Below are 23,560 nucleotides of genomic sequence, written 5' to 3'. Positions count from 1 at the left end.
TCATTAACCTTTAGTATTCTGGGGCTGTATCCTAGATGGTGGAGGACCCCTCTAGCCACATACCTACCCTGTGGTCTCTGAGCTCCTATTGAAGTGCTAAACTGGAAGTTACACTTCGGTTCCAAGCTGGACCTTCACACTTGCTGACATTACTCCTGGTCTAGTGCTCTGTAAGTACTTGTGAGCTAAGCCACAAGTACTATCTTTTGAAAGACCTACTTGAGTCAGAATGGCTATGAATGTGAAGAGGCCTTAGACTGGGTAGCATGTGGGACTGTAATGTGAGAACTTGAGTGATTAGGGCATGCAACCAAGTTAAAGGTTGATAAAGGGGAGTGCAAATCTGATACCAGCAGTTATATGGATGGCGTAGGCTGTACATTATGGCTGAATAAGCTGGAGCCAGAGTATCTGACTTCAGTGTTTTGGTGACAAGCTAGCAACAATACTCTCCCTACCCCATGGTTTCCTAAAGTCTTATACCAAAAATCATTTGGATTTCCTTCAAAATAAGCAATATCTGTTGGTAATGAAATCATAACAGGATTTGTGTTGCATTTGAATGAGGTGAGGGCCTCAAAATTTGGAGCAATGAGTCTCAGGGTTACACAGAGTGCGGAACTCGCTGTTCCTTCTACACCAGTCTGTTCCTTCGACACCCTATTAAACCAGGCAGCAGATGCTTAAAAGTGAGATTTCCTTCTATGTGTAACGACCTTCAAGTCAGATCAACTCATGGTAGTTTGGGCTTCCAAGGAGCATACCATGAAGAATTGGTGTAGAAAATTAAACAGTCCTAAGAAAATCAGGAAGTAGGGAAGCAGGAAGTTAAGCTGACAAAAAGTAATGGTGCCCGCCTTGTGGGGGAAGAAAGATTTTATTTGTATGGCTAACCATACCATTCAATTTTTTTCACAATAAAGTTTATCATGAGAACAGGTTGGTGTGGGGACGTGGGGACAGAGAAGTACATTTAGGTGATGTGGCTCAGGTGAAGTAGTGCGGCTTCTTCACATTGATGCTATACTCGCTGAGGGCAGGGGTCAAGTCCTCCATGGTTAGAGTGTACTTGCGGTCCTTGCTGTTGCTCCGGGAGCTGCCAGAGGCTGTGCCCTTCATTTTGCAGTGCTGTAGGGCATCACTGGCAATATCTGAAATGAATTTCTGGGCAGCTAGGGAGATGAGCCGGATTATGCGTGGGTCTGAGGCCTCAAAGCCAGCACGGTTCAAGTAGTAACCAGTCACTGCGTCTGGGATCGTAGGCGTATAGTCCTCCAGCTGCATCAAGAAGTCCACCAGAGGCGTGCTGGACACCACAGGCTTCACCTCTCCATTGGCTGTGCTCGGAAGCACGTAAACCCTGTTCGACATGGTTCCCTGCGGAAGAATGAAGATGGGTAAAACCCAAGTCTTCTGTATTTGGTGTCAGGGAAAGCCTTATGGGATCAGGAAAGAAATTGGGTATTCTCTAGTGCAACTAGGCTTAGGGATGTTATACTGGGTTTTGTGTGACAGACATTGATCAGGTCCTCTAACATTCATGTACAAGTTGCCAGGAAAATCTTAGCCTGCATTTGGCTCTAGCTTTCTGATTTCAACCTGTTACAGCATCTGACTTCCCAATCCACAATGCGTAGTAAGGGATGAGTGTACCAGAACAGTAGGCATGCAATGAAAATTTAGGAAGGTGATGAGAGATTGACAATTTTGTTTCTAGGAGTACTTCTGTAATCAACAGTTGTACTATGAAGATATCTAGAAAAGTTGATCTCACAAGGCAAAACCTAGAACTCCCATCCAGAGGATGGTAATGGATGCCCTGTATGCACCTTGAGAATTTATATGATAAAAGAAGCATAGAGTAGAAAAGCAAACATGCTGCTTGTTGAAGCAGTCTTGGGAATCAGCCTCACTTGGCATCGATACTGCATTTAAAAGCCAAGTATCTGACACTTGTGAAACTTCTGTCCAAAAATTTGAATAGCATAGAGGTTCTTTTGAATAGCATAGAGGTTCTTTTTTTTTTTTTTTAGAAAACAAAAGCAAAGACAAATTTATTCATAACTCAAACACTAACTGATAGGGTAAGACATTAAATATAAAGAGTGAGATCCAACTAGGTCCTATTTCTCCGAGGCCGAACGGCCAAATGGAATCTTGCAAAGACCAGCTGGGTAACAAGGTACCTTTTAGCGTCGCCTCCGATCTGGGCTCCTGCTGCGTCTTCGGCCACCTCTCCTCTTGCCCTTGGGTGGACCTCGTACAAAACACCAGTCAACACTGATTGGCTGTCCCATCAGATCCTGGCCGTTGAGTCCCTCCATTGCAGCCTGGGCCTCCTTGTACGTTTCATACTCAACTAGAGTATACCCCTTCAAGTATCCTGTACGTCTGTCCAGGTTGAGGTGGATATTTTTTATTTCCCCATATTCTGCGAATTTGTCATGAATGTCTTCCTCAGTGGCCTCCTCATGGACTCCAGTAACAAAGAGAATCCAACCTTCAACAGAGCGTTGCGGTCCGGGTTCATCCCCATCCTGCTCCACACTGTCATAATCCTCTCGCATCCGTGCCCGTGACCCCTCTTCTGAGCCAAAGCCGCGGCCCTTCCGCTTCTTGGCTTTTTCTTTCAGTTTGTGGATGCTCTCGTCCCCATCCTCATCCATGGTGAAATCTTCGCCCCCAGCCTCGTGAAGATCCAGGACGTCCGCCATGTTGCCGCCCAGCACTCGACTGTCTAGCATAGAGGTTCTAAGTGAACTGGAAGGAACATTGGTGTAACATAGGATTAGCTTCCTGCTATTGTTAATACATTAGCCCTAGCATGTCTGGAGGATAAAGAGTTGTTTGAGTCCTGGTTTGAATGAGCCTCCAACACAGATAAGAATTCTGGTCTCCCTTATCAGTCTAGGTTCCTCTGGCTCTTAGTATTTGGATGCTTAATGAACTTACTCCTGAGGCCTAGAGTAAGGGGAGCATGAACACAAAGGTTCAGGGAAGTGATGACTTCATCTTCATCCAGCATAGAAATAGCTAGTCTATAGATGGTAAGGCAGCCAGACCAGAGGACACTGCAAAGCAGGACACAAAGTAGCATTTCTGTGGTTTCATTATGTTGACTTTAGTGCTGTCAGAAAACCAACACCAGAGGCTGGCCATGTTTTTCCCAAAGTTACACGAGCATTTCCCTTTAGGCTGGTGGAATCATCTTGTTAGAGGCCACACCGAGGTGGCAGTGTTTCTGAGGGACCCAAGAGCCTGAAGCCAGAGCACACAGAGGACAATGGAAAGGCCCAAAAGGAATTAGGAGACTTCCGCAATTTTAATATTCCTTGGAAGTTTAGCTTTTGCTGGAAAAGGTAGCTTCCTCATTCTTCTGATGGTGACAAGAGGGATTTAGAGGGCACTTTGAGACCCCTTCTGCTCAGTCACTGGGAGTTGGAAGTGGCCAGAATCATCAGGCATCACTGACCATTCTAGAAAGTGGAACCACCCCACGCCACCTGGCGGTGACTCACTTGCTCTGCACCTGGTGTGCACCATCTACTCACCTTAGTGAGCCCAGGTGGAGCTCCCAAGGGACTCAGCACTCATTACCTAATCCTTCCACACTGTGCTTAGAAAACCAAATATCCTCTTTCATTAATACTAGGGCAGTACTGGGTAGTCAAAGGGAACATGAATGAGGTTTGTACAAATGGTGCTGTTGATAAGTAGGGGACACATAGCATTGAAGACTTGAACCCAGGTGATATTAACTGTGGCTCAGCAAATCCTGTCAACCTTGATTTACACCCACATCGTAGTGGGTGTTTTTAGACTCTCATTGACTTCAGTGAAGATCGTGTCAGTATATGATATTTTCATGAATGTGGGGAGGTGTTTTTATTTTAAATGGGCTTCAATGCCCATTGACATGGACGAGAGCTAAATGGGATGTGGGACAGACTGGACAAGCCTGCGGTACAGACCAGCAAGCATGGGAACCAGGGTAGGGGGCAGGCCTGGTGGGGATTATGGGGAGTTGTCCCTACTAGGTTTGTGTGAGGACTGAGTATGAGGTGGGTAGGATCGAGCTGGACTACAACACCTCTTGGTGCATGAGGAAGGCAGGACTGGAAACAGAACTGACCCAGCAATTCCAACCACCAGCATGTGCTTAGGCTGATCGGCGCAACAGACGGTGTTGCAGCCTGTACTAGCAAACTCACACAAGAATCAGGTCTGGGAACATCTCAGATGAAGTTTGTTTGGAGATCCCTTCAACTGAACTACTGACCTCAGAACCCCAATCATGAAGAGACTATGTCAGCCAGTGGGCTCTGAATAGGTTTCATTTTGATTGGAACAGCGAGATTGGCAGCAATCCAGAACTGTTGAACTATCAAAACTGCTTGAGCAGAACCCTCAGAGTGCACCTCACACTGGGGATCTGGGATGGGTGGGAGGCTGGGTGGGGCTTTTCCCTCTGTTTCTCCACTGACCGCAGATACAGGGAAAAAATGATAATATTAGTGTAGAAACAATGGTCTTACCCACTTTCACCCTGTGGCCCTTGACCCTTTGTACCCCAATCAACTAAGTCAGATTACTAAAAAATAATTTTAAAAAATTTTCCTGGATACTTCCAAAAGGAAATTCTTTTGAAACATTTTTAATCATTCTTATTTGAGAGGGAGGCAGATAGACAGAGGTGAGAAAGAGAGGGGTCAGGAGTCCCTCCACTTGCTGGTGTACTCTCCAAATGGCTGTAAGGTCAGAGCTGAGCCAATCAGAAGCCAGGAGTCAGGAACTGCTTCCAGGTGTCCCTTGTGGTGCCATGTCGGATGCTGGCACTGCAGGCTAAGGATTGGCTTGATGAGCCACCGCGTGGGCCCTAAGATAAAATTCTCTCAAGCTGCTTCTAGACGGGGGGGCTGTACATTGTAACTGAGGCAACACATACTGTGATATCCAGCGTCAGGCAAAAGGTGAAGCAAAATAAAGTTCTCTGTCTCTCTGGGCACTGTAATTGTTTCTCAGGGACACCTGTCATTCTGTGTTAGGAGGGAGTGACCGCTGGACCTCGATTATCTCCTTTGTGGAAACCCAGCAAGTCTGTGGGGTCATTTTTATTGCAGGAGGTGGGAGGCAGAACGTTTAGACCGTGCAAAGCAAGCAAATGGAAGGACACAGACCTGGGGCTCAGGACTGGGGCTGGGTTATCCAGCACACTGTTGAGATGAGGTCTATCAGGGTCTGACATAGTAGATGGGGCAGAGGTATCAAAGACACTGCTGAGATGAAATTGCTCAGAATCTCACTGAACTTACCTCGTGTCTTCGTGTCCCTGTTTGTGGTATCAGTTCTCAGGGTTGAAGTCCGCCAGCTAGGCCCAGAGTTCACCAAGTGTGATGCAGTGGTGGTCTTGGGTCAAGGAATCGCCAGAGACAAGCTGGTGAGGAATGTCCTGTCCATTCATCACGAGTTCAAGGTTTATCAAGGCTTCTGGAAAGGGAGGGTAGAGGGCGTTTCCAGATAGTCCCTTCACACAGTCATGACACTGATTGGCTAAAAGGCACGCCTACTCCTCTTGACCTTCCAATCATGTCAGAGGTCACGTTTCATATTCAGGGTTGGAAGTTACGCCTTAGGGCAGATAAGCTCCAGGTCCTGCCTACCAGGTAGCAGGCAGAGAGAGGCCTGGGTGCTTCCCCACAGCTGCACTTACCCTCACCCCACTCTCAGGGGTGTAGACTGCTCTTCTCCCCACACCCACGCCAAGCCGAGTTAGTGGATTTGGAGTGGGAGCACATTCAATCTGTATATGACATGTTGTAACACGAACATTTCAGTGTTGATTCTCCTGATCCTGGAACATGGTACAGTTCTCCATCTTTTAGTGTGTCTTTAAACGTTGAATAATGATTGGGTCTTCCACATCCTTGTTTGGGTTTTATTCCAATGTATTGAAGGTGGTTCTCCCTACCTTGAATGGGACTGTTTTTACAAGTTAGTTCTCAGCCGTTTGTTATTTCTTGATGGGTAACGTGTTTATTGAAACAGAAAAAGAAAGGGAATTAGGGCAGGGGGATGTCTGGAGTTCTGAAGATGCAGGAGTGGTCCGTGGTGGGCTGGGGCAGCTGAAGCCACACGGCTTCACCCTCAGCAGATCGTGTACTGATCCCACTTCTTCTCTGGGTCGTAGGGCTCCCAGCGGCTGGCAGGGAAGATGTAGAGAGGGTAGAGGGTAGAGAGACCCAGATGGAGATCCTGGCTCAGCCTGACACAGCCCAGGCTGGTGCCGATGTTTGGGAGTCAACAGGGGAATGGGAGAGGACTCTGTATGGGTCACTTTGAAAGATGTAAATGTTTAAATGAAAATAACAAATAACTGTTTGGCCCAGTGACAAGGTATGCAAGAGGCTGAGTGTCCGCAGTTATTACTAGAGTTGGCTTGGGTTATTTTTGATGTTTCCATTTTCCTGTTTCAGTGGCACTCTGCTTAGGTTGTTGAGGGCCTGGCCATCAGCTGAGCACTACCTGCGAGAGCTCTGCCAAGACCAACAGCACCAAGCTCAGCACCAGCAGCTCCAGCCTCCCTGTGTTCTTGCCCACTGTGCCTCACCTGAACCCACTGCACCATGCCAGACCTTGCCAGACCTTGCCAGACCTTGACTCGCTTGGGGCAGGGAGCCACATGGAAGGTGGGAGCAACTGGGTGTGACGGAGAGCAGGGCACGGACCACAGCCACTGGCAGGCACTCACTGCCATGGGCGTTTTGGGACTCCTAGCAGGGCAGTGGGCACTCCCTCACTCTCACACACACTCACTGCCATGGGAACCACCTCGTACTGCTCAACGGAAACAGACAAACCGCAGGCCGCCTGCAGAGCACACGCTCACTACCAGGAGAACTGCCTCACCACCAACACCAGCAAAACCACATTGGGCTGCTCAATGCAGACAAAGACAAGCCGCGGGGCCACCTGCACAGCACACCAGCACCCACGCTCTTACTGCCACGCACTAACTACAGCCCCAAGGGTCATGACGAACTCAATAGAAACAGGCAAAGCAGGAGTCCACCTGCAAAGCTTTCCAGCTACCGGACACTCACTGCCATGGCAACACTGGCAATGAGCATCACGTGCCGCACAATGGAATCACACACAAGCTGCCGGTCCACCCACACCACACACGTGCATCTACATGCTCGCTGCCATGGGAACGCAAAGCCTGCATCCACCTGCAGGCTCCACATGAGTACTAGTCTCCCTGACATCACAAGGGCAGCAACAAGGATCCTGAGCAGCTCCATGGAAATACACGCACAAGCTGTGGTGCTCCCGCAGAGCACACATGCATCTAGGCACTCACTGCCATGGCAAGGGAGGTGACAGGGACAAGCTCATCAATGCAAGCACCAACCGTGCTTCCTCCAGCTGAGAGGGAAGCACCATGGCAGAAGTCCTGCTGGCTGTATGGAATCTAGAACAAGCTGTCCTGTCAACTCTGAAGCTCGGAACTTTCATAACCTATTCAGGATTTGTGTCACTGGTCCTGGCTAGTCAACGCAGTATTGTTACTCATCTGCTTCATAGCTACCCCAAGCCGGCTGTGCAAACTAAATGTTACACAAGTAGCGTCAGTGGGAGGTAAACCAATCAAACAAACGTAGGTCTTTGGGGAGGTCCTGAAAATAGTATCTGGCTGCAACACAATCCGTATAGTATGTGAGATGTTTATAGTTGTTGTCTGGAGAGTAGAGCCATTTGTGTCTACTGAGGTAAGATCATATGAACAACACAACACAGTATGGAAAGCACCTGGTACTCTAACATTCCAACAGGACTCCTATGGTGACTTCTAAACCAGATTACTGTATAGAGAATTCCCATGTTGGTGTTTCTGCAAATGTCAAAGAAGACTATGGGTTTTCAAACATGGCATTAATTCATTTATTGATAAAAGATGTTTCTATGAGACTTAGAAGGAAAGGGGGGGACATAAACTTCCCTGCTTCAATGCCATGCCATGCCTGTCACAGTGAAGACTGCTCACTTGCACAAAAGCAAACAGCACAGACCTTTTAATTTCAAGAGGTTTAAGAGTTTTATTTTTACAAATCAAAGCTGATGAATATTTCATGTGACTACACTCCACCCTGGGCACGGGGCACTGCTCTGGCTAAGAGCTGCTGCCAGCCAAGTGCGTTGCTCGAGAGGCAGGAAGCCGTAGAATCCAAGGCAGGGAAGGATGTGAGTCCAAGGGCCTCAGCCCGAGCAGCCCCGGCAGCCGCAGTGCGTGCACTCGATGGTGCGGCCCACTTCCAGCTTGCTTTTGGGAACCCGGCAAATGCAATTTGTTCCAAAGTTGGTGTCCCGTGTCTGGATGCACCGCAGGCAGCATAAATTCTCATAGCCTTGTTTCTTCCATTTTGCAATCAGGTTTCTGTCTGCGTAGCCTTCTTTAATACAGTATTCATACAGTTCTCTGCTGATGGCTTTCCGTTTGTAGAAGAGGTCAAAGATGTAGCGGGTCTTCTGGTGGTGGATCCTGAAGATAGGCCACAGCGACTCCACTTTCCTCTTCCCCTCGTGAGGCTCTGTCTCAGCTTCCCTCATCTTCTGATCTAACTCATCCAGGGTTGGCTCGATCAACTCCCAGCCATCCGGAGGAGCTTTCCGGCTTCTTTTCACTTTAGGCATGTCTTCTCTCAAGAGGATCTGCAACAAACCCAAATGTTTTACTCTTGACTTAAGAGGAATTTCCCTGTGTTAAAATGGCCTCAAGCCATTACCCAATTTCAACTCATCAGTTGTTTAATCACTTGAGTGAACACTGATTTCTGAAGGATCCTGGTTACATTTCACACTGACACCCCATAGAACAGACTCTGAAAAAGATCTGGTTGCAAGTATTGGCCTTGGGTAGGTGATTGTAGAAGCATTAGGGAAATACAATGGGGACGGCATGTGTAGTGAGAAGTGAAATTGGGAGGGTATGTGAGGTGAGGGTTTTTTTTTTTTTTTTTAACAAGCAGAAGTTTATTGCAGGGGCTTCAGGAAAGGGCTGTGAGTTAGGGGTCCTGAGTTGAAGCTACGTAGGCGGTCCTCCAGTATCCTCCTGTTGCATCTGAGTGATCAGCCGCTGCTGCTCTGCAGCCTGACGCATGCGCATCATGACCAGGCTCTCGTAGTCCCTTTCTGACAGCAGCGAGTCCTTTGGCAGTCCTGGGTGACCAGGGCTACGGTTTGTACCAGATCCCATAATGGCAATCACACACAAGTATCTGGTCTGGAATCATCTCAGACAAAATTTCTTTGGGGTTCACCCAAATCAAACTGAAATTAGAACCACAACCAGGAAGAGACTTGCACATTCTATGATCTGACCATGGAATCCATGTGTCCAAGCTGAGCCTCTTCAGAAGCTAAGATGGAGAAATGGACAGCATATCCAGATACACATGAAGGATCTGGTAGTACGTTGGCGCCTACTTTGAATACCTGGTGCCAGAACAGAGGATAGAACTAGATCAATTACCCCAGCCAAGTGCTGGCAGTGAAACTCTGGGCAAGTGGAGGTGCTAAGGTGAACTCTGCCTGCCAGTGAATTCTAAAGAGATTTCACCATGCTTGGAATTGCAAGATGGGCAGCAATTCAGAACAGAGGTATCCAGGACACTGCTGAGATGAAATTGCTCAGAATCTCACCCGAACTTACCTCGTGTCTTTGTGTCCCTGTTTGTGGTATCAGTTCTCAGGGTTGAAGTCCGCCAGCTAGGCCCAGAGTTCACCAAGTGTGATGCAGTGGTGGTCTCGGGTCAAGGAATCACCAGAGACAAGCTGGTGAGGAATGTCCTGTCCATTCATCACGAGTTCAAGGTTTATCAAGGCTTCTGGAAAGGGAGGGTAGAGGGCGTTTCCAGATAGTCCCTTCACACAGTCATGACACTGATTGGCTAAAAGGCACGCCTACTCCTCTTGACCTTCCAATCATGTCAGAGGTCACGTTTCATATTCAGGGTTGGAAGTTACGCCTTAGGGCAGATAAGCTCCAGGTCCTGCCTACCAGGTAGCAGGCAGAGAGAGGCCTGGGTGCTTCCCCACAGCTGCACTTACCCTCACCCCACTCTCAGGGGTGTAGACTGCTCTTCTCCCCACACCCACGCCAAGCCGAGTTAGTGGATTTGGAGTGGGAGCACATTCAATCTGTATATGACATGTTGTAACACGAACATTTCAGTGTTGATTCTCCTGATCCTGGAACATGGTACAGTTCTCCATCTTTTAGTGTGTCTTTAAACGTTGAATAATGATTGGGTCTTCCACATCCTTGTTTAGGTTTTATTCCAATGTATTGAAGGTGGTTCTCCCTACCTTGAATGGGACTGTTTTTACAAGTTAGTTCTCAGCCATCTGTTTTTCTTGATGGGTAACATGTTTATTGAAACAGGAAAAGGAAGGGAATTAGGGCAGGGGGATGTCTGGAGTTCTGAAGATGCAGGAGTGGTCCGTGGTGGGCTGGGGCAGCTGAAGCCACACGGCTTCACCCTCAGCAGATCGTGTACTGATCCCACTTCTTCTCTGGGTCGTAGGGCTCCCAGCGGCTGGCAGGGAAGATGTGCTTGTCCTTCTCATACCAACTCCTCAGCACCACCTTGCCAGCATGCGACTCCTCCTTCTCCATGGCGGAGTCACTGAGCAGTCGCACATCCTCGTGCACGTCGACATTAAAGAGCGGCCCACTCTGTCCTCGGGATTTGGTGACAATGAAATGATAGAAGGTGTGATGTGGGGGATGATGAGATCCTCCTTGATGAACATGAGCTGCTCCACACCACCCGACCTGAGCTCACGAAGTCCTTCCTCAGGGTCTCGCGTGCCTTCTGCAGGAACTGCTGCGTTGTGTTGTCCTTCTTCATCCTGACCGTGTGCCGGTGCCCAGAGCCATCCCAGTAGCTGAAAGTGGTTTCAGTCTCCTCACTCTTGATCTTTTCCTGCTTGGCTTCCCACTGCTGCCGCAACTCTTCCCGCAGCCGGTTCCCCTGCTCCTCACGCTCTCGGTCAGGCAAGAAGCTCGTGTCCATATCTGGATTCTTCCCTAACTTCCTGCTCTGTTTGGTGAGCGGTTCCATTTCCAGCTCCTCCTCATATATGGCTCCCTCCTCTTCCTCCTCCTCCAGGGTGAAGGACAGACCAGAGATCTTCTGCTTGGCCTCCTCCTTGTGCTCCTTCTCCCGCAGCTTCTCCAGCTTCAGCTTTAGCTGCTTGGATTGCTCCTTCGTGGCCAGCTGCTTCTCTCATTGCTTCATTTTATTTTTACTGCAAAGTAAAGATTTATTTTAGTTACTGTATTTCCAAGTTTTCTATTTTTTAGAAGATGGATTTTTATTGCAAAGTCAGAAAAAAGCTCATTTGTGAGTTTTTTATTTCTTAAAAGACTTACTTTCTTTTTTCAAAGTTTGCTCTTTTTGAAAAGTTTTGCCAGACGGGAAGTGCAGCCGCTGCTGGGATTCGAACCTGCGATGCTTTCAAGTTGAAGACTTGAGCCGCGAGGGTGCCACGCAGATCCGTTTTTAAATTATGATTAATTTTTAAATTATGAGTATTAAAATTATTTTTTGTTATTTTTTAATTGTTTTTAAATTTTGTGCTATTGTTAATAATGATTAATTTTGTGTTATTTTGTGTTTTTTCAAATTATGATTATTTTTAAAATTTTGTGTTATTTTTAATTATTGTTTTAAAAATAGTGTTATTTTTAATTATGTTTTTTTAAAATTTTGTGTTATCCGGAATGTTCCGGAATGTTCCCCTTGTGACCCCCCCGGCTCAGAATCCTGTGAGGTTCTGACCTACAACCCCATGGAGATCCCAAAAGCAGGTCTGACCCCAGCTCTTTGTTCTTGTAATCTAAAATTTAAATGAACTCTTTGTTCTAATGTTTAAAATTTAAATTATAATTTAAAATTAAATTAGTTGTTCTTGGGTTTAAAATTTAAATGACATCTTTGTGCTTCTGTTTAAAACTTAAATTACGATTTAAATTTAAATCAGCTCTTTGTTCGTATATTTTAAAATTTAAATGAGCTCTGTGTTCTTATAATTTGAAGTTAAATTTGCTCTTTGTTCTTGTGTTTAAAAGTATCAATGGATAGGCTGACGGATCAATCAATGGATAGGCTGACGAATCAATGCACAGGTAGACTGATCAATGGACGGATCGATCCGTGGAGATGCATCGATTGATCAGTTGATGGATAGATATTGATACATAGATTGGTTTATTCATAGATGGATCGATCAATGGATGAATTGATCGATAGGTGATTCATCCATAGATGGTTCCATAAACTCATGAATCGAAAAATCAGTACAGACACGGGTGAATTGATACATGGATTGATGGACGGATGGATCAATAACTGCGCTGATAACCAATCAATGAACATCGTGGTTTCATCCCCTGGTTGTTTGATCCCCTTTCGCTGATCAGTCGGTTTACTGATCACAGTTGATTGATCTCTTGAATGATTCCTGATCCCAATTGATTGGTTGATTTCTGATCTCAATTGATTTATCTTTTGGTTGATCACAGTTGATTGATCTGTTGATTTTTGATCCCAATTAATTGATTCCTGGTCCCAGTTGATTGCTTTCTGATCTCCATTAATTGATCTGTTGATTTCTGACCTCAGTTGATTGATCACAGTTGATTGATTCCTGCTCCCCATTGATTGATCCATTGATTGATTGTTAGGTCTTCGTCCTCGTTGATGAACTCGCCTGTTGATTTCATCTCCTCATGATTTGGTTTCCTTGTCGACTGTTGGATCAATCGATTGCAGTTCATCCAGCCGTGTTTTGATTTCCTTATTCCTTCGGTTTCCTTCTGTCCATTGATCGATATTGATCTCCTCGTTATTGATCTCATTTTTGATCGATTATATTGACCCCTCAATCAATATTGATTTCATCATTATTTATCTTTTGTTCATCAATCTGTCCATCGATCAATCTTGATCTCCTCATTATTGATCTCCTTGTCATTAATCTTGCTATTGATTGATCAATATAGATCTCATTATTGATCTTTTGTTCATCATCTGTTCATTGATTGATATTGATCTCCTCGTTATTGATCTCCTCATTCATTTCCTTCTATTCACTGAGCTGCTCATCAATATCGGTTTATTGATTCACGGATTCCCTCATCCATTTCCTTCTGTGAATCCCACTATTCGTCCACCCGTTTATCAATCTGCGTATCGATTCATTGATCCCCTTGTTATTTTGTTCTGACTGACCTGTTCACTGATTATTGTGCTGCTTGATTATTTCTTCCCAATTTGACTTCCTCGTGTTGATCAACCTCTTCATAGATCGATTGATCAATCGTTTCATTTCCTGCTGACGGTCTCAGTTTATTGATCGGTTGATTGATTTCCTCGTGCATCGATCCCAGTGTCTGTTGATTGATTGATATGTGTTGATCGATCCGTGTATTGATTTCCTTGCACTGGAACCGTTTCATCCTGTTACTTGTTGATGGATCCGAGATGATTAATCTTGATGGATTTCCCCGTCATTCAATTTCCTTCTAATAATTGACCCGATGATCGATTTATTGATCTGCTTATTGATGTTGTATTGGCTCTGTTGTTATTTCCTTCTATTCATTGACCTGATCGATGTATTGATCTGCTTATCGATTTCATTGTTTTAATTTCCTTCCATTAATTAATTGACCTAATCATCGATTTATTGATTGGTTTATTGATTCCCTTGTTATTTCCTTCTGTTAATAATTGACCTGACGATTGATTTATTGATTGGCTGCTCTGCTAATCGATTCCCTTGTTTTAATTTCCATCTGTGAGTTGATCATCATTTAATCTGATTATTGATTCCCTTGTTATTTCCTTTTGTTAATTAATTAACCTGATGGTCACTTTATTGATTTCCTTATTGATTTCCTTCTTATGTCCTTCTGTTCTTCTTTTACCTGATCATGGATTTATTGATCTGCTTATCGATTCTCTCATTCTGTCCTTCTGTGAATTATCTGTGCATTATTGACCTGTTGATTGACGAGATCATCGATTTATTGATCTCCTGATTGAGTCCCTTGTTTTTTCCTTCTGTTCATTGACCTGATCATTGGTTTATTGATCTGTTCATTGATTGGTTTATCAGTTCCCTTGTTATTTCCTTCTGTTAATAATTGAGCTGATCATCAATTTTTTTGATTTCCTTATTCATTCCCTTGTTATAACTTCCTACCATTAATTAATTGACCTAATGATCGATCTATTGATCTGCTTACTGATGTTTTATTGGTTCCGTTGTTTCCTTCAGTGAATAATTGACTGGATCATTGATTAATTGATTTTGTTAATTGACCTGTTCATTGACCTGATCATCGACTTTGATCTGCTTATCGATTCCCTTGTTTTAACTTCCTTCCACTAATTAAATGACCTGATGATTGACTTATTGATTTCCTTGTTGATTCCCTTTTTTCCTTCTGTTCATTGACCTGATCATCGATTTATTGATTGGCTTATTGATTTCCTTGTTTTGATTTCCTTCTGTGAATTGATCATTAATTTGTTCATCTGCTGTTTTAATTTCCTTTCATTAATTGACCTGATTATCAGTTTATTGATTTCCTTATTGATTTCTTTGTTATTTCCTTCTGTTCATCAACCTGATGATCGATTTATTGATTGGTTAATTGGTTCTGTTGTTATTTCTTCCTGTGAATAATTGAGCTGATCATTGATTTATTAATTCTGTTCATTGACCTCATCATGGATTTATTGATTGGCTTGTCAATTCCCTTGTTTTAATTTCCTTCCATTAATTAATTGACCTGATGATTGATTTATTGATGATCTCATGGATCGATTTCCTTATTGACATCCCTGTGACTCCAGCTGATCGATCCGCTGACAGATCCCTGTGTAATATCTGTCGATCGCCTCAGGCTCGAACCTCCTTCTGCTGATCGACCCGTCAATTGATCCATAGCTTTGTATTTACCGACCTGCCAATCCTGGAGGGATGCAATTGATCTGCTTGTTATCCGATTGGCTGCTGGCGACTGGCCTGTTCACCGATCGGTTCATCGATCTGCTGGTTGGTTTCTGATTGATCTACTGATTGCTTTTTATCAATATGTTGGTTGATCTGACCGATGATTTATTTCAATGATCTGATCGATTTTCATCGTTACATTGATTTTATGCTGATCAACTCATTGATTTTATTAACATGTTCGTTGATTTTTTATTCATCTGCTGATTGAATTGACTGAATTGATTGATCTGCTGACTTTTATACAGATGTTGATCGACTTATTGATGTGATTGATTTTTGTGATTCCAGTTCCTTCTATGAAGCTGCCCCTTCAGCTATTTATTGATCGGCTCATTGATGATTCTTAAATGTTGATTATTGATCTGATCAGTTATTGACTTTTTCATGGATCTGATCGACTTCCTTGTGACTCAAGTTCCTTCCATGAAAAGGACTGTTACGCTATTTATTGATCGGCTCACTGATTTTTATTAATGTTTTTATTGAACTGATTGATTTTTATTAATGTATTGATTGATTTTTATCTATCGGCTCATTGATTTTATTAACATGTTCATTGATTGGATTAATTGATTATGCATTAACATGTTCATTGATTTTTTATTGCTCTACTGATTTTTAATAACTTGTCGATTGATCTGATTGCTTTCTATCAATGTTGATTTATTTCCTTAGTGATCTGATTGAAATTCATTAACATGTTTATTGATTTTTTATTGATCTACTGATTGAAATCACTGAATTTATTGATCTGCTGATTTTATCAATATATTCATTATTTTATGGATCAGATTGATTTTATTGATCTGATTGCTTTTTATCAAAATGCTCGTTGATTTTTTTTATTGATCTTATTGAATTGATGTGCTGGCTTTTGTTGAACTAATCGCATGTATTGATCTGCTGATTCTTATTAAGATGTCGATTGATTGTTTTATTGATCTATTGATTTATTACTACATTGACTTTTTAATGGATCTGATCGACTTCCTTGGGACCCAACTTCCTTCTATCAACTGGCGTGTTAAGATGCTTCTGGATTTGCTGATTGATTATCATTAAGCTATTGATCGATTTTTTATTGGTCGGCTCATTTTTTATTATGAAAATATCGACTGATTTTTTTTAATTGATCGACTCTTTGATCTTTATTCAGATGTTCATTGACTTTTTTATTGATCTCTCCCCATGCAGGCGCCCTGTTTCAGCCCCAGGAGCCGCCATCCTTCCTGTCCCAGCCCCGGCCGTGGCCCCACTGGGCCCTCGCGCTGCCAGGCCTGTGGCTCGCTTATGTGGCAGCTTCACTGGCGCTCAGCCTGGCGCTCAGCACATCCTGGCGCGTCTGGGAGCTGGACAGCCAAGAGGTGCCTGTGATCTCCTTCGGCCTCTGGGAGGCCGTGTACTGGCTCCGGGTGCCCGCGGGCGTCTCCACGGGCAACAACTCCGTCAATAACATCACGACAGGAAATGCGTCCAGCAGTGTGGGCAGCATCACTGTGGAGACTGTGGACAGCGTCGCCACGGGCAACACACGTGGTAGTGACATCACGGCAGAAAATGCGTCTCGTGGTGTGGACGGCAACGTGCAAGCTGTTGCGACGGCCCCGGCCCCGGCCCTGATGACCCTGTCCTGGCCTGGCCTGGCGCCTGTGGCCTACGTGGCAGTGCGCTCGCCACTGGAGCATGCGGGGTGGACGGTGCCTGCCGAGCTGGCTCTGGGCCGCGAGCTGGTGGTGCTGGGCTGCACGCTGCACGCCGCAGGCCTGGCCTTCCACACTGCCGCGCTTGCAGTCGCCTGGGCCACACGGCCTCGTCGCCCCGGCGACCACCCGCCCCCGAGACAAGATCCTCATCCACTTGGCAACAGCTCATCCCGGCAACAAAATCATTGCCTTGGCAACGGCTCACCCCGGCAACAGTGTGATCACCTCGGCAACCACTCGCCCCAGCAACCACAGGATCCCCTGGGCAACTGTGCTGGGTGTCCCGGTGCTGACGACCTACCCCGACGCCCCCAGCGCGCGCGCCCCCGCGCGTCCCCGGGCTTTGTGCGCCTGTACCGCGTGCTGGGCGCGGCGTGCACGGCGGGGGGCGCGGCGTTCCTGGCGGGCGCAGTGACGTGGAACGCGCACGCAGACCTGACGGGCCGCACCACGCTGCGCCCGCCACCCGGTTTCCCTGCATGTCTCCGCCCCTCCTGCCCTCCGCGCCGTGTGCGCCTCACCCACGTCCTCCCACTCGGCCTCGCTGTGGCCACTGCGGACCTCACCGCCGCTGCCGCCATAACGCTCGCCGACGCGCACCCCACGCCGCGACGACCCCGGCGACCCCACAGCCTGCAGCCCAGCCAGGCGTGAATGGGATTCCTGGACTGGGGCCGGTTCTCTATCGGTTATCAGCTATTATCAATTATTGGTTATTAATCAGTTATCGGCCATTATCCATCAATTCTCGGTCATGGTTGCCTGTTATCAAACAATTATTGCTTATTATAATCCGTTATCAGTTATTAGAAATCAATTATCAGTTTTTATCAAGCAATCATCATTTTTATCAATCAGCTATTGGTTATCAATCAATTATCAGTTGTTATCAATCAATTATTGGTCGTTTCTGCCTGGCGTCACTCAGTTATTGCTTCTTATCAACCAATTACTGGTTTTATCAATTATTAGTTATTATCAATCAATTGTCTGTATTTATCAGTTATTGGTTATGAATCATTGGTTATCATCAATCATCAGTTACTATCGATCAATTATTGGTTATTATCCATCAATTATTGGTCATTGTTGCCTGTTATCAATTATTGCTTATTATCAGTCAATGATTGGTTCTTGGTTCTTGCCTGAGGATTTTAGACTCGGTACCTGTTATCAATCAATTCTTGGTTCTTGGTTATTGGTTCTTAAGATTTTAGACTCAGAACCTTTTGCCAATTAATTATTGGTTAGTATCAGTCAATTATCATTTATTGGTTCTCTTCTCATGATTTTGAACTCAGGACCTGTTATCAATCAGTTATCCGTTATTGGTTATTGCTTCTCCTTAGTACCTGTTGTCAGTGAATTATTGGTTATTATCAATAATTGGTTATTGAGACTCAGGACCTGTTACCAATCAATTATCCGTTATTGGTTCCTGATGGTTATTCGTTATTGCTTCTCATGATTTTGGACTCAGGACCTATTATCAATCAATTATTGGCTATAGGTTATCAATCAATTGTGGGTTGTTGATTCTTTACGCATTGATTATTGGTTATTGTTTCTCATCTCACCAAACCTTCCCATCATTTTGGACTCTGGACTCGTTATTGATCGATGAGTATTATTGGCGACTGATCGCTTGTGAATCACGCAATATTCCTGTAGTTTTGGACTCGACTCGTTATTGATCAGTTACCAGTGACTGATCATTGGTAAATCACCAAACGTTCTCAAAATTTTGGACTCTCATTATTGATCGACTATTGGTTCCTGATGATTGGTTGCTGGTTATCATCTACTGATTATTGATTATGGATGATCTTCCTTCCGTCACCGAGCTCAGTGTTTCTCGTGGCTTAATGATCGCTTATTGATGGTCAGTTATTGATTATTGGTTATAAGGTATTGATTATGACCTGTGATGGATGATCCGTTTGCTGCCTGATCATTTGTATCCTTGGGGTATCGATCAGCCTGTGATTATTGATGATGATTGATCCCATCTCTCCCACAATCGAGAGTCAATCAATCCTCGGATATTCCCGATGCCCGAGTCTGTGGGAACCGTGATGGGTCAGTTATTGGCGATTGGTGACCAGTTATCGCTCCTTATCAATTATTGATCCATTATCAGTTATTGGTGATCGGTTCCCGCTGACAGATCGCGACAACAAATCACCCAATCACGATTGTTTCCGATGATCAGTGATGGATCGGTTATTGATGATCGGTTCTTGGTGACAAATTGGCCCTCATGTCGAACGTGTAGATTATTGGTTATTGGCAATTAGCTCAGCCCTTAATGTCAGACAGTCGACCCTGAATGACGTTGAATCCCCCCCCCCGTGCCAGAGTCCAGCTCCAGCTGAGTTCGGAACTCAAGAAGGGTGCGTGGATGAGGCATGAAGAGGAAAGAAATGGATCACTACGATTTCATGATCATAATGGACAATGTGGGAAAGCTGTCTGCTTTATTTATACAGAAGCTGTCAAACTCTGGCTCAGACTTTCTACGTCATGGTCAAGTGGGTGTTTCTAAGGATAATTCTGCCATTTGTTTTACTTAAAAACAATACAAGTTCCTGCTACAATTCTTATTCTATAACTTAATCTTGTATCACAAAGCAAAGGAGAGCCTAAAGATCAAGGAAAGAATGAAACCCTAAATATAGGTCCCTTGATCAGCATAAGATCAATGGGGACAGCCAAGACAGTACAAATAATAGAAGGCCCTTTTGCATACACTATTATTGACATTAACCTCCAAGCTCACATTGAGTAAAAAAGCCAACTCCACAGTAACAAACAATGCCGGAATGGATTAGAATTCCTCTGCAGGGTGGTCCCCTGTCCAGGCAAAGGGAGGTGGAGCTGCATTCAGGTGGCTGTAGAGACATCCGTGGGGCCCTGCAATACAGCGGGAAGTTCCTTGCAGCCCTGCCTGCAATGGAACAATACTCCTCACACCTTTGTGTCCCCCACGTCCACTGCAAGGACCCCAACACCCCCGACACCCGTGACGATTTCCGACTGACTCTCTTATTGATCAGTTATTGGCTGTGGATGAAGCAAAGTGTCGTCATTTCTGACCCTCCTTACCTGTGATTCTGCTGACGGATCGATCATTGGTTATTGATGATCGGTTCTTGGTGACGGATAGGCCCTTACATCCCTTACGTCACTGGGGGATTCGATTATTGGTTAGTGATGATCGGTTCTTGGTGACGGATTGGGCTATACATCGGTTTGATCGGTTATCAGTTATTGATGATCGATTCTTGGTGACTGATCAGCCTTTACGTGGATTTGATCAGTTATCGGATATTGATCATTGGTTCCAGCCTTTCCCCATTCGATCTGACACTCCAATGATCGGTGATGATCAGTTATCAATCAAGCTGTGGCCCCGCGTGGCTCATCAAGGCACAGTGATCACTCGATCACTCTGCCTCAAGGCATGAAACCTGCACTAGGCCTTGGTCTCTAAAAGGAGTTCTTAAAACCTAAGCCGTGATCCTGCCTCCCTACATAGCTTGTCTTCACATCTTCCCAAGGGATTGCTTGATGGTTCTAATCTCTAGTGTTAGGATAGTTAAGTAAAACTTCCAGGAACTCCCTGAACTGACGAATCGCTTTTAATGCAGATGTAAGTCTACAAGTCTTGCCTCCAACCTAAGTTTCAGGAGCGGTTTAACTTCTGTTTCTTCCTCAGAATTCAACCCAGCTGTCAGGAGTGGCAAAAGCAGGCTAACAAGCATATCCTATCTTCAGGTTTAGCCAGTAGCTTAAGTTCCTGACTGGAAACGCAGGAAATGGTAATCACACTTGAGCTACATTCTGGGGGAGGGAGAGGCCTTCTTCCAGACACTGAGAAGCAAAAGCCTGAGTCGGCTGTTGTGTTCATGTCAGGGGCTCAGTGCTCACAGCAGCCACTGGGTGACAGGAAAGGCTGTTAGCAGCAGCTCACCTTCCACCTGCTGGTGGAGTTGTTGAGGACGGGGTCTTCACTTTGACCTGACTGAAAAAGCAAAGCTACGGCGGTCAGGGGAACCTTTGGTTAGAGTGATGGCAAATGTAGCAGTGCGGAAGGCTCCCTTGGGCTTGATGGGAAGAGTGATCAGCCGCATTCCTCACAGGGAAAGGGGGATGAAGTGGACAGAACAGGGCTTGCTGTAACTACTCTGACAGTGATGGTTACAGGTGTCCTGTAACATGCATTAGGACTGCTGTCCTTGTAGGCTAACCATAGCAGCGGCCTAAAAATAGGGCTGTACTCCAACACCCCCATCTAACTGCCTCAAAATGTGCTCAGGTGTGATTGTGTAAGAGGTGTACTGTTCCTCGCCATCTCCATTCCAAGGCAGTCCATCTGTGGGAAATGGGACCGCACGGTCCTTGCCTGCATGTGGAGGCTCTGAACGAGGAGTGTGGTTCTCGGCTGGTAACCAACGTGACAGTTGCCTGCCTGTGGGACCTTGAAGCTCTCTCACAAGCAACGGTGCTAGTAAAATGGCTACAGTAGGTGGAGGGGGTGGTCAGCCGGAGAAGCACCCACAGGTGAAGCTGGGCTGTGACCATGTTTGACCTCTCTTCTCCATGGGTGATAAAAAACAGCTTCAACTGATTGCTGAGAGTCCTCACCCACGCTCAGGTCTCTTGACAGCAGAATCTTTCTACTTTGCCAGAACCTGGCATGTTGATGAACTTATTGCTCTTGGTGTTCACTAAAGGGTGCATGTTGGGTGAATGATATGGATGCTTGGTATCGAGCAATCCTACTGTAAACCTTAGACACTGCAATGCCATGTAAATATGCAACTTTAAGTCTAGAAGCACACCAATAGACCAGAACTCAGTTGAATGTTGCCACCTAATGAAGGGTGCAGTTAACTACCAGATATGGACCCAAGTAGACCCTCTACAAGTGTAAGCTTTCATCTGCTGCCTCCGTGGCTAACTGTATAGCTCTCTGGAGAGCCAAGCTAAAGGAGTCACAACTACAGAAAATGGGCTGAGTCCTCCAGCTTCCTAAGCAATGAATCTGAGCAGGATTCCTCCTGTAAGTCAGCTGGCCACATTGCCAATTGATGCGCTAAAGCATGAACAGCTGAATGCTGTCCTGGCCGTGTTGTCTGTTCCCAGGCCACTGGGCTCGCAGTTAGCTTGAATCTTGGCTTATACCCTGTCTACAGTGGCTTGAAAGTCAAAGCACACTGTCTTGCGGGTAGCTTTAACAAACTGCTCAGCTCTGAGTTCAGTACTGCTGCTTGTCTGCCTAGAGCCTCTCCAGGAAGCTGAATAAATGCCTACCAAACTGCATGTAGCTACTGACAGTGGAAACGAGCTTCAGATTAGTCCCAAAATGTAGGGACAAGGAAGTCAAGACAGCAGTTCTAGAAAGCATAACCAGGTGAACCTCACATCTTGATTGAAAACCCCTTGACTTGCAGAGGGATCCAGAATGTCATGTCAGATTTGAGTGTGGCTTTAAATCTCCATGGCTTTTTGCTCTACAACAAACACAATGGTCCACTGTGTGGACCAGCGCATGTGTGCCAGGAGGTGGGCCCTTTGTCCCTGTTTCAAAGGGCTAGAAAATGTGAGGCATGGAGGCAGTAAACTGACTAGTAGGCCTGCTACTTCTGCTTCTTGCAAAGATGCTAGCCCAATTATCATTATCACTTCCTGATGAGGGAAACGCTCTCAGCTGGAGGAAGCACGGTTTGTGCTTGCATTGATGAGCTTGTCCCTGTCACCTCCCTTGCCATGGCAGTGAGTGCCTAGATGCATGTGTGCTCTGCGGGAGCACCACAGCTTGTGCGTGTATTTCCATGGAGCTGCTCAGGATCCTTGTTGCTGCCCTTGTGATGTCAGGGAGACTAGTACTCATGTGGAGCCTGCAGGTGGATGCAGGCTTTGCGTTCCCATGGCAGTGAGCATGTAGATGCACGTGTGTGGTGTGGGTGGACCGGCAGCTTGTGTGTGATTCCATTGTGCGGCACGTGATGCTCATGGCCAGTGTTGCCATGGCACTGAGTGTCCGGTAGCTGGAAAGCTTTGCAGGTGGACTCCTGCTTTGTCTGTTTCTATTGAGCTCGTCATGACCCTTGGGGCTGTAGTTAGTGCGTGGTTGTAAGAGCGTGGATGCTGGTGTGCTGTGCAGGTGGCCCCGCGGCTTGTCTTTGTCTGCATTGAGCAGCCCATGGTGGTGGTGGTGTTGGTGTTGGTGGTGAGGCAGTTCTCCTGGTAGTGAGCGTGTGCTCTGCAGGCGGCCTGCGGTTTGTCTGTTTCCGTTGAGCAGCACGAGGTCGTTCCCATGGCAGTGAGTGTGTGTGAGAGTGAGGGAGTGCCCATCGCCCTGCTAGGAGTCCCAAAACGCCCATGGCAGTGAGTGCCTGCCAGTTTCTGGGGCCCATGTCCTGCCCCCTGTTACCCAGTTGCTCCCACCTTCCATGTGGCTCCCTGCCCCAAGCGAGTCAAGGTCTGGCAAGGTCTGGCAAGGTCTGGCATGGTGCGGTGGGTTCAGGTGAGGCACAGTGGGCAAGAACACAGGGAGGCTGGAGCTGCTGGTGCTGAGCTTGGTGCTGTTGGTCTTGGCAGAGCTCTCGCAGGTAGTGCTCAGCTGATGGCCAGGCCCTCGACAACCTAAGCAGAGTACCACTGAAACAGGAAAATGAAAACATCAAAAATAACCCAAAGCAACTCTAGTAATAACTGCAGACACTCAGCCTCTTGCATACCTTGTCGCTGGGCCAAACAGT

General features: G+C 45.9%; 3 protein-coding genes and 1 pseudogene across 3 annotated transcripts; all 4 read right to left on the bottom strand.

Moving 5' to 3' along the window:
- Positions 1-952: 952 nt before the first annotated feature.
- On the bottom strand, positions 953-1,920 carry LOC101516862 (transcription initiation factor TFIID subunit 10). Its single transcript, XM_004596163.4, has 2 exons — positions 1,876-1,920; positions 953-1,377 (listed from the first exon to the last, which is right to left on the bottom strand). The coding sequence occupies exons 1-2, from the start codon at positions 1,918-1,920 to the stop codon at positions 988-990; spliced, it is 435 nt and encodes a 144-aa protein (XP_004596220.2). The 3' UTR covers positions 953-987.
- A 110-nt stretch (positions 1,921-2,030) lies between these two features.
- LOC101530651 (RNA-binding protein 8A-like) lies at positions 2,031-2,731 on the bottom strand. Its single transcript, XM_036494977.2, has one exon. It carries the CDS (start codon positions 2,712-2,714, stop codon positions 2,190-2,192), a length of 525 nt encoding a protein of 174 aa, XP_036350870.2. The 5' UTR covers positions 2,715-2,731; the 3' UTR covers positions 2,031-2,189.
- A 5,447-nt stretch (positions 2,732-8,178) lies between these two features.
- On the bottom strand, positions 8,179-8,710 carry LOC131480780 (protein BUD31 homolog). The gene has a single exon (XM_058666721.1). The coding sequence runs from the start codon at positions 8,689-8,691 to the stop codon at positions 8,257-8,259; it is 435 nt and encodes a 144-aa protein (XP_058522704.1). The 5' UTR covers positions 8,692-8,710; the 3' UTR covers positions 8,179-8,256.
- Positions 8,711-10,540: 1,830 nt separating this feature from the next.
- LOC101519659 (protein FAM50A-like) lies at positions 10,541-13,444 on the bottom strand (annotated as a pseudogene).
- Positions 13,445-23,560: the final 10,116 nt, after the last annotated feature.

This window comes from Ochotona princeps, chromosome 7 (assembly GCF_030435755.1).
Source record: "Ochotona princeps isolate mOchPri1 chromosome 7, mOchPri1.hap1, whole genome shotgun sequence".
NCBI classification, from domain to species: Eukaryota; Metazoa; Chordata; class Mammalia; order Lagomorpha; family Ochotonidae; genus Ochotona; species Ochotona princeps.
The sequence above is the reverse complement of the archived record's forward strand: the minus strand, read 5'-3'. Positions and strand labels throughout refer to the sequence as shown.